The sequence below is a fragment of the Nannospalax galili genome, unplaced genomic scaffold (assembly GCF_000622305.1).
Source record: "Nannospalax galili isolate Female #2095 unplaced genomic scaffold, S.galili_v1.0 scaffold235, whole genome shotgun sequence".
NCBI classification, from domain to species: Eukaryota; Metazoa; Chordata; class Mammalia; order Rodentia; family Spalacidae; genus Nannospalax; species Nannospalax galili.
The window spans coordinates 181,408-191,919 of record NW_008338118.1 but is presented as its reverse complement, the minus strand read 5'-3'; the positions used below and the strand labels follow the sequence as shown (position 1 = coordinate 191,919).

Sequence of the window (10,512 nt, the reverse complement as noted above, 5' to 3'; positions counted from 1 at the left end):
TAAGTGCCTTGCATTTGAGGATCACTTATTTTTCATAGGACAGCACTGGTAGAAGATGAAAGGCAAAGACGGTGACGTGCAATGAAAGGTACTGCATTTTCTTAGAAGTTTCTAGAGGGGAAGAAAAAGGGAAGCAATGGAAGCTTGGCTCCAGTAGGTGTGACCTGGTGTGATAAATACCTACTGGGAACTGCGAGGGGGAAAGCGTGTTTTGATTCTGTTTCCACTCCCCTCTTCCGCAGCTAACGGAGCAGGTTGGCCGCACTGCCTGCGGGGGGGCCCCTTCGCCACCAGGCCTCGCGGCTGGGCCGAAGCGCTGTCGCCGAGCACACCTGCGCGCCCACCTAGGTGCGCGTCGGCGAACCCTGGCGCTGCGCCCACGCCCCCTCCCCCCGTATTATTTTCCTGGCACCAACCGTCAGTCTCGCACTTTTCTCCTAACTATCCAGAAGATTGGAGCCGCCCGGGTAAGCGTCCCCCACTTTCCCTCAGCCCGGCCCCGGAGCCGAGATGTCCCAAGCGCAGCCTTCGGCGAGGCTGCCAGGTAGCCGGGACGCAGCTAGTGGACGCGGCCTGGTGAAGCCGCGGCCGCCCGCCCGCCATCCGCGAACGCGGGAGCCGCGGCCGTCAGGCGGGTGCGCCCCAGGCCTCCGGGCCGCGGGGGGCCGCTGTGACCCGCCTCGGCCCCGCAGCGCCGCGGGCGGGGGAAGTTGGGCTTTTGCGAGAGCATCGCAAAGCCGAGGGCAGCCGGGGGAGGCGGCGCTGTGGTGCGGCGCGTTCGGCGGGGGCCAAAGCGCCGAGACGCGGAGCACGGCTGCCGGCTTCCTCCATGAGGCCTGAGTGAGGCGCAGCGGCTACAGGCGGTCCGCGGCGCCTCCCCCAGCGTCCTCTTTGGAACAGCGGCCGCGGCCCCGTGGGAGAGGAGGAGCATGTCGGACGGTTTCGATCGGGCTCCAGGTGCTGGTCGGGGCCGGAGCCGGGGCCTGGGCCGCGGAGGGGGCGGGCCTGAGGGCGGCGGGTTCCCGAACGGAGCGGGGCCTGCGGAGCGGTCGCGGCACCAGCCGCCGCCTCAGCCCAAAGCCCCGGGCTTCCTGCAGCCTCCGCCGCTGCGCCAGCCCAGGACCGCCCCGCCGCCAGGGGCCCAGAGCGAGGCTCCGGCCAGCTCCGCGCGGCCTCCCCGGGCCGGGGCGCTCCCAGGTACGGAGCAGCGCGAGGGGACCCGGTGCTCCTGGGCCAGCCCTTCCCCGCGGGCTTCTGTGCACGCCGAGGTCCGGCGCGCCGTATCCTCTGCTCCTGGGTTCCCCGAAAGCATTTCCCGAGGGGCCGCCCGGCGCGGGGTAGGAACTGGCCCAGAACCGGGTTTGGAAGGAGGTAGTGGCTGGAGTCCTTTGTGCGCCCCGGCTGGGGGAGGGGCCGGTGTGCGGCCAGAGTTCTCCCGTCCGGAGAGGAAGTCCGAATCCCCTCCCGAGCCCCGCGGAAGCGGGCCCGGTGGGAGCATCCACTTCCTAACCAACTCCATAAAGAGGGAGGGGGAGGGAAGGCCCTCGAGCCGGTTCGGGAGGCAGGTACGTTCATAACTGAGCGAAAGCAAGGCTATTGTTCCTTTTCGCAAGCTCTTTGTATATATCCTAGCGATAATCTTAGGTTTTGTATTTAACTCCTAAAATCAGGCGGTTCTCAGATGGTGTTTCAGTGTGTGGTAAATTGTTACATACAAAGGAATGAATACATCTAGCACTGCTTTTTTTCTTCCTTTCTTAGAACAAACGAGGCCCCAGAGAGCTCCACCTAGTTCACAGGATAAAATCCCTCAGCAGAACTCGGAGTCAGCAATGGCTAAGCCCCAGGTGGTGGTGGCTCCTGTGCTAATGTCTAAGCTGTCTGCGAACGCCCCCGAATTTTACCCATCAGGTTATTCTAATTACACAGTGAGTACATTCTTTTTACCCTATGACTCTGCTAATGTTACTGCAATAATGTGGTTATTTCATCAGAATATACTGGATGCTTTCTGTACGACACACAAAAATACCCTATTCATCGAACTCATGATGCAGGAATATATTTTGTCCTTACATTCGAGATAGAGAAATGAAAGCTTGTGAGAGAAGGAGTTCTGTTTGGTTTGTTGTGTTCTTAATGCTTTAAAAAAAGTACATAAACTAATAAACCTGGTATAAAAAAAGCCTGAAGTGAAGGGCATTTTCAGTTGTAAAACTAAAATCTACTTCTGAACTTTATGGGCAACCTATGGAGTGACCAGGCAAGTTTTATTTGTAATTTGATTTTAGCTAGGTTGCTGAATAGTCATTGGTGTCTTTGGAAGAAATTGAACAGCCGTTTTACTGTGAACTTATAGGTAATTTTTTTGAATGTTGAGAAATGCATATATGGACTCTTTATTTCTGGTGAAAGTTCATTATGTTAAAATAGTATTTCTGGTGCTAGTTACTTGTTTTACGCAGAAATATTGTAAGAATTTTTGATTGGTTTGGTTTTTAGGTTGCTTTTATTTTTTTGTTCCACTTTATTTTCATGTAGTTAAGGCCGTCCTCCCTCAGCCTCCCAAGTGCTGGGATTTTGTACCTGTTGCTTGCACCATGTTTGGCATGTAAGGGTTTTCCATAAAATATTTGCATAGTTATAGGATGCATAGATAAAAGAACTTTTAAAACTTTTAAGTTTCATCTTTGTCAGTAATATAATAAATTTAAAATTGGTCATATTTTTCTAAGCAATAGAAAACTCAAAGCACAGTTGGAATATATAAGAAGTTTGCTGTGCTTGGTAAAACCTAGATGATTGAATGCACAGAGATTAATTGTAGAGAACTACTACTGAGTTGAAAAAAATGATCAATGATACCTTAGCATGAAGCCTCTTTCCTATCTTAGTTTATTGAAAGATAATACACTGTGAAAAAGGATCAGCTCAAAGTTAACACTCAGGCAATTGATGTTGATAATAGAAAATTATCAACAACCTCTAACCCCTCTTTTATCCCTTTCAAATCATTACTCCTGTCCATGAGTAACCACTAGGGCTTTTGCTTTGTTTGACTTTTTTTAGATAGTTTTGATATGTATCCCTAATTGACCTTGAATTTACAATCCTACCTCAGTCTCTCCAGTATGTTGACATGTGCTCACTCCTTACTGTGACTACTGTTTTTACTTCAAAACTAGTTTTTCAAGACTTACGTAAATGAAGGCATATAGAGTAGGTTCTATTTGTTACTTTAACTGTACATCTAAATTCATGTTGAAACATATAATTTGAAGTAATTTATTCCTATCACTATACCAAGGTTCCATTTGTCTATAATGAATGTTGAGCTTCTATTTTGGGGTTGTTTTGTCCAGGTTTGCTATTTCTGTCCATGTTCTGATGGATATGTTCCTTTATTTTGCTTAGTGTGTAAAAGAAGTAGAATTGCTAGGCCTTAGAGTAGCCAGCTTTAATAGAAACTGTCATCTTGTTTTCTAAAGAGATGATTATACTCCAGTCTTCATAGTGTATGATTTCTACTTGCTGTGCTTCCTAGTCACCACTTGCTATTTTCTGTTTAGCCATTCTGATAAGTATGTTGTAGCTAGTTATGATTTCAGTTCCTGTTATTCTTGCAACTATTGATAGCATACCTTTTTGTAATCTCAGTTTGACTCTCTTCATATTTGATAAGAAAAGTGTGGAGAAGCTGGACTTGATAAAAACCCAGCTCATCTTTTAGGAGCATGCTTTGAGACTGGAAAGAAGCAAATACAGACACCACAGGAAGAACAGCTGATTCGGTGAAATGGGCTCTTTGTCATGTAAAGTAAAAATGAGGGCAGCTCGGGTTCTTACCAGAAAATTGATTTGGCTCAGAGAGGGAAGGGACCACTGGAGAGATGTTGAGTAATTGAATAAAGTCTTAAGAATGTTTACTTTTTAGCAGCCCCAGTTACCCATTTGTTTCCTCTTTGTTGAGGTGGACTATTTATGATGGGAGGAATACAATTACTTTTCAAAATCCTGTCCACAGTGCAAATGGCCCCTAGGCTATAGGTCACTATGTTGTCATGTTGCTCTACTTATTTCTTTCTGAAATTCTTTGGTATCTACTAGTACATCAACTTCTATGTTCTGTTTACCAACACAAATTATGGACTAGAAACTTCTGTAGCTTGTAGTTGTATCTTCTTTGGTCTGTGGTGTCTGGCCTTTTATTTTAAAGGTTTTGATTAGTTACTAACATTTAAATTGAATTTTACAAATAATTTTCTGGTGTCTGTTCATACCACAAGAACTAGCTTATGGACTAGAATTCCAACAGCAGAAATTGGTTGAAGCACTATGGAAGCATAATCTGACAATTTCTTCACTCATTTGTAACCCTCCTGGATTTCACAAGTACTTGGGCTATCTACCCTGCCCTAGTACCTAGTACATTCTCTCTCTTTTTTTTTTTTAATTTAATTTTATTTATTTTGTGTGTAGGTGTATATTGCCTTCATGTATGTAAGTGCGCTTGTGTTGTGCAAGCTCACGGAGGACAGAAGAAGCTGTTGAAGCCCCTAGATCTGGAATTACGGACAGTTGTTAGCTGCCATGCGAGTGCTAGGATTCGAACCCAGGTCCTCTGCAAGAATAGCCAGTGTTCTTAACCACCGAGCTATCTCTCCAGCACCCCCAGTACATTTTCTTAACCTTACTATTTTACACTGATCCTTCCATTGGTCAAGGTTAAGCATGTTTTTTAATTTTTTTGTACAGGAGAATCCTTTTTTTCCAACCCTGCCTGTTTAGATAAGCTCTTGTGAAGGAAACTTTTCCTTACAGTGGCCATAATCCAGAGGTAGCTAGATTCATTCACCTATTTAACAAATAGTTCAATCCTTATGAGTCAGGGACAGTCATATGTCAACAGACGAAATGGAAAAAAGTTTCCTGTCTTCATGGACCCTCTTTTCTAGGGGTCTTGCTCCTGTTTCCAGAAATTCCTTGAGTCCACTTTTCTGTACATAATGGGTTCAGCAAGATGACTGAAAGGTTTAAGGCACTTGTCACCAACTCTGATGACCAGAGTTTGATCCCTGGACCCATATGGCAGAAGAAAACCAACTCCCAGAAGTTGTCCTCTGACCGCCATATGGTGCCATTCTGTATGCACACCTCCATGCAATGCACACATGACGCATGCACTCACAAATATAAATGAATAAATGTAATTTTTTTAAAACTATACATGAAAATGTATTGCATGGTATATTTGAACTATGCCTACTTTAAAAATACACAGGCTGTAGTGGCGCCCACCTTTAATCCCAGCACTTGGAAGCAGAGGTAGGTGGATCTCTGAGAGTTTGAGGCCAGCTTGGTCTACATTGCAAGTTCCAGGAGAGCCAGAGCTACACAGTGAGATCTCTATCGTAAAAAAACAAATGGGGGGCTGGAGAGATGGCTCAGCAGTTAAGAACGCTGGTTGTTCTTGCAGAAGACCTGGGTTCGAGCACCCACATTGTAGCTAACAGCTGCCTGTAACTCCAGTCCCAGGGGATCCAAAAGCCTCTTCTGACCTCTGCAGGCATTGCACAACACAACACGGATGCACTTACCTACATGCAGGAAATACACGCATACACATAAAATAATAAATAAATATTTTTAAAAAATGGGCTAGAGAGATGGCTCAACAGTTAAGAGCACTGGCTGGGCTTGCAGAGGTTCTGGATTTGAGTCCCTGCATGGCATCTAACAACGGTCCGTAACTCCAGTTCCAGGGGATCCAGCACTCTTTTCTGTCTTCCACAAGGATTGCATGACACATGTGTACTTACTTACATACAGGCAATACCCGCATACATGTAAAATAAAGCAAACAAAAAGAATTAAGAATACATTCTAACACCTTTATGGTAGTTTTCTTGTGATTTTTGCTTTCTTCAAAACAGTGTCCTTTATCTTCAGTCCTTCCTCAAATCTTGCTGCTAGAATTTCCTACTTTACATACTGTCTTAGCAGCAAGTTGATATATACATCTTTTCATATATACATACATATATATATATATATATGCTGCCTCTCAAACAAACAAATGTGCTTTGAATGTTTAATCACACTGGTAACTTAACAGTACCAAAACTTCATATAGGCGCTTGTAAAACATAAAAAGCATATATTAAGAAGGGGATATTGCTGGACATGGTTGTGTGCCCATTTAATCCCAGCACTCGGGAGGCAGAAACAGGTGAATCTCTGTAAGATGAAGGACAGCCTGGGATGGTCTACATAGCAAGTTTCAGGCCAGTTGGAGCTATATAGTGAGACCCTCTCTCTCAAAAAAATAAAATAAAGTCTTTGTGTCTCCCTAAAAAATCTTGTTTCCTAAAAGTGTTCCCCTTCAAGTTACTACCCACTTTTCCTCTCTTTTCAGTTGTAACATCCTATACAAAGTTGTTATGTTATGTTTAGTTAATGCTCACTGACTGCAAACCCCTGCAGTTTGATTCCCCCTAGATATGTTGGTTGTTAACTATTTTTGTAATGGTTGATGATACTTACCTAATTTTTAAATCTTTTGTCTTCCTAACCTTCATCATAGAACCTAAACACAAAGCAATCCATGAGTACAATATAATCTGTTTAGTTTAAAAGTACCACTGAGGTGTCAAAGTTGCCTTTTGTAGTCTTTAAAGGTCTTTTATAATTTTTTAAAACTGCCTATTTAATATGCTAATTTGATTCTAACTTTTCTTTATGCGTAATCTCCTTTACTTCGAGACTGTGCCACTATCATTCTCCTCCAGATTTCAACCTATGAATTTGATACTTCGAGCGTCACCTCTCCTCACCTAGACAGCCTATGACTTCTGTGGTGGTATCTATCTATCATCTCAACTTGAGTATCATTTTTTTTACCTCTCAGATTATAGTCTCTAAGGTTCTGTTTTTCTATTTTATTACCGCCCTTGTGAATTCGATCTGCTCCTGATATTCAAGATGAATCTGGTACTCATCTTCCTATTCGCTAATAACCCTCAAATCTTGTTATTATTCAGAGATCTTAAACTCCAAGCATAAAAGAGAATTAGCTTTTGTAGATCTTTACTTTCTAACAGGTTTAGGTTTAAAAAAAAAAAAACAAGCTGGGCATGGTGGAGCATGCCTTTAATCCCAGCACTCGGGTGGCAGAGGCAAGCGGATCTCTGTGAGTTCAAGGCCAGCCTGGTCTACATAATGAGTTCCAGGACAACTGGGGCTATAGGGAGACCCTGTCTCAAAAAGACAAAAAAAAAAAAAAAAAAAAAAAAAAAACCCAACAAAAACCTTTGTGGTGTTGGCTCCCCTCTCTAACCTTTCCTTGGTTCAGTCCAGCTAACCTACATAGTCTTAACCATGAGTATCTAATCAGTTTCCTCTCCCCAGTATCATCCATTAGGTTCTCAACTCTTGGCAGTGCATATAAAATACCTATTATGAAAGGTGTATTTTCTGATTGATGGTCCCTCATAATCCCTGCCACAGCATTCTAAGAAAAATAAACCTTGAAAAAATATTGCTCAGCATGGAAGCCAGTTGACTCCACATACATTGAAAAAAGTCTTGTGGTAGACAACTAATGTACTTTGACTCAAACATGTTGGAATGCCTGTCTGTTCGGAATACTCTGCCACCTTTTTTTGTTTAAAATGATAGACTCTGGATCCTATCCTCTGTTCTACTATATTCAAAGTAGCTCTCCTTTTTTTAAATATTATTTTTATATTTTATGTGTATGAGTGTATTGCCTGCATGTATGTGAGTGCACCTGTGTCGTGCAGTGCCACAGAGATCAGAAGAGGGCTTTGGATTCCCCTGGAACTGGGGTTAAGGACAGTTCGTAGCCGCCATGTGGGTGCTGAGAATCGAACCTAGGTCCTCTGCAAGAGCTGTCAGTGCTCTTAACCACTGAGCCATCTCTCCAGCCCCTCTACTTTTACTTATCAGTCTTCAGTTTTATTGAGAGTTCCACTGACTGTATAAGACTGAAATTTTAAAATTAATTTATTATGTTATGTGTATGAGTGTATTGCTTGTATGTGTGTAAGTGTACCCGTGTTGTGCAGTGCCCATGGAGGACAGAAGAGGGCATTGGATCCCCTGGAACTAGAGTTGTGGACGGTTGTTAATGGCCATGTGGGTACTGCAATTCAAACCCGGGTCCTCTGTAAGAGCAGCCAGTGCTCTTAACTGCTGAGCCATCTCTCCAGCCCTAAACTACCTTTTTACCACAATAAATGACATTTAATTGGAAATAAGTAGCTTCAGCTGGTACCTTCAGACTTGCATTATCATTAATAAGATAGGGTTCTTAAGTCTATGAAACTATCAATGAATACCAAAAACTTGGTTTTAGTTATAAAATTTCACACATGTACGTGGTTAAATATGTTAATGTGTATTTATGATTAGCTGCTTCCACAACTTTATAATAAAGTGTCAGTATTTGTAATATGAATATTCTTTCACTCCAGATCAATGTATTGTTGTCAGTTGTTTATCTTCCCAGAAATGTTAGGTCTGTGCAAATAAGTCCCTTTTTTTCTTCATTCTTTTAGGTGTATGAGTGTTTTGCCTATATATATAATGCCTGTGGAGGCCAAAAGAGGGCATCTGGTCCCCTGGCGCTAGAGATACAGGCAGTAGTTAGCTATCATGTAGGTTCTAGAAACTGTACTCTGTTCTCTGCAAGGATAACCAGTGCTCTTAACCACTGAGCTCTCTCTCCAGCTCCCAAGTCCCTTTCTTTTTTTCTTTAAGAAAAAAAGTTATACTCAGATTTGGTTGCATACTCTGGTAGCATGCTCTAGATAGTTTTTCAGGTGATAGGAGCAAGAAGGATGCTATTCTGGCCTGATAGCTTTTGCACAATTCTTCTATCAGATTCATGCCATTAGTTATAAGGTTGGCAGGCTGAAGAGGTGGCTCAGTGATTAAGAGTCCTAGCTTCTCTTACAGAAGACCTTAGTTTGAATCCTAGCACCCACATGGTGGCTATCATTGATAACTCCAGTTCTAGGGGATCTGATGCCCTCTTCTGACCTCTGAGGACATTGCATGGCACAGGCACAGTTAGATACATGCAGGCGTAACACTCATACACATAATATATAAATAAACAAACATATAAATATTTTAAAAGCTGTAAGGTTGGCAGTTACCAAAAATGGAATATTTTCAGTGGTAGAAGTAGTATATATATTACATATAGCAGCCAGAAAGTCTTGCCATTTGGGATATCATTTTATACTTAAGCAGTTAAATGTGTTTTCTTGTCCTTGGGAATTAGCAAATAGATGACAAAGCCTACTGTGTTGTTTTGTTCCGTGTAGACCTTGTCAAACATCCATAAGACTGTACAAAATAGTATGGTGAATATCCATAGTCTCAACAGGAAGCCACACATGACAGTTCTGGTTTCTATATATGTGGTCCATTCTTTGCCTGCAGTTTTGATGCAAAATCTGTAATTAGTTTCTTTTAAATTGTTTATTATAATGAAATTACTTTAAAGTTTATTTCTCAGCCATATTGTAAACCTGCCACAATTGAAAAGGCAGTTCTTTGGCTAAATGGAGCCCTTTTTCTTATTAACTAACACTTCAGTTAGGCAAGAAAGAATAGGTTACTGGGCTTAAATTTTGTTACATTCTTTAAAGTAACATGAGAGATCCCTAAACAAAAATCATTTGTGTTAAGAGATACCCCAGTGTAAAGCCACTGTGTGGCTTGTTTTGCTAGTTGCATGGATTTAATTAATTTGTTCTGCTTTATTTTAATGTTTGAACTATAGGAATCCTATGAGGATGGTTGTGAGGATTACCCTACTCTATCAGAATATGTCCAGGATTTTCTGAATCATCTCACAGAGCAGCCTGGCAGTTTTGAAACAGAAATTGAACAGTTTGCAGAAACCTTGAATGGATGGGTTACAACAGATGATGCTTTGCAAGAACTTGTGGAACTCATCTACCAGCAGGTAGGTAGACTCCTAGTAGGGGTGGGTGGGTGACCTGATAGCTCCTTAAATCTCAAGGATGGTGAATACTCTCTGAGTAGTTAGGAGATCCAAGGCTAGAGTCAGGTAGATTGTCAATTGATCTGCATAGCCACAGCTCTGTAGAGGTAATATGTTGACTATAGGTAAGACTGTCTATTCTTGTACACACTAGCAGTAGTACAGAAGGAGGTTTGGGCTCTTACAGGAAATCTGTGTAAGAAACACACCCTTCCCCCTCCAGCCTCTGTTTTGTAGCATCTGAAACTAATACAAATAAAACATTGCAGTTTTTTCCTTTGTATTGAATTACATAAGATGATTGGAGAAGGGTTTGGAAAAAAGAATCCTGAGAGAGATTTCTTACCTTTGAATGAGTGTTTTTTAAAAAGCCAGACTGGGGGTTGGGGATTAAGCTCAATGGCAGAGTGCTTCCTAGGCAACCATAGAGCACTGGGTCCAGTCTCAGAGTCAGTCAGTCTGTATCTCTCTCT

At 42.7% G+C, this 10,512-nt stretch overlaps 1 protein-coding gene across 3 annotated transcripts in view; it reads left to right on the top strand.

Annotated features, from left to right (window-relative positions):
- Positions 1 to 264: 264 nt before the first annotated feature.
- The window catches only part of Paip1 (poly(A) binding protein interacting protein 1), a 32,437-nt gene continuing 22,189 nt past the window's right edge, over positions 265 to 10,512 (top strand). The window contains exons 1-3 of one of the 3 annotated variants that reach the window (XM_029563456.1): positions 265 to 467; positions 1,762 to 1,928; positions 9,815 to 10,000. In XM_029563456.1, the coding sequence (XP_029419316.1) occupies positions 1,833 to 1,928; positions 9,815 to 10,000 (282 nt within the window). In that variant the 5' untranslated portion in view covers positions 265 to 467; positions 1,762 to 1,832. Of the gene's footprint in view, positions 468 to 738; positions 1,198 to 1,761; positions 1,929 to 9,814; positions 10,001 to 10,512 lie in introns of those variants that run through there. The other 2 variants (XM_008832925.2, XM_008832927.2) reach the window with 2 other exon arrangements.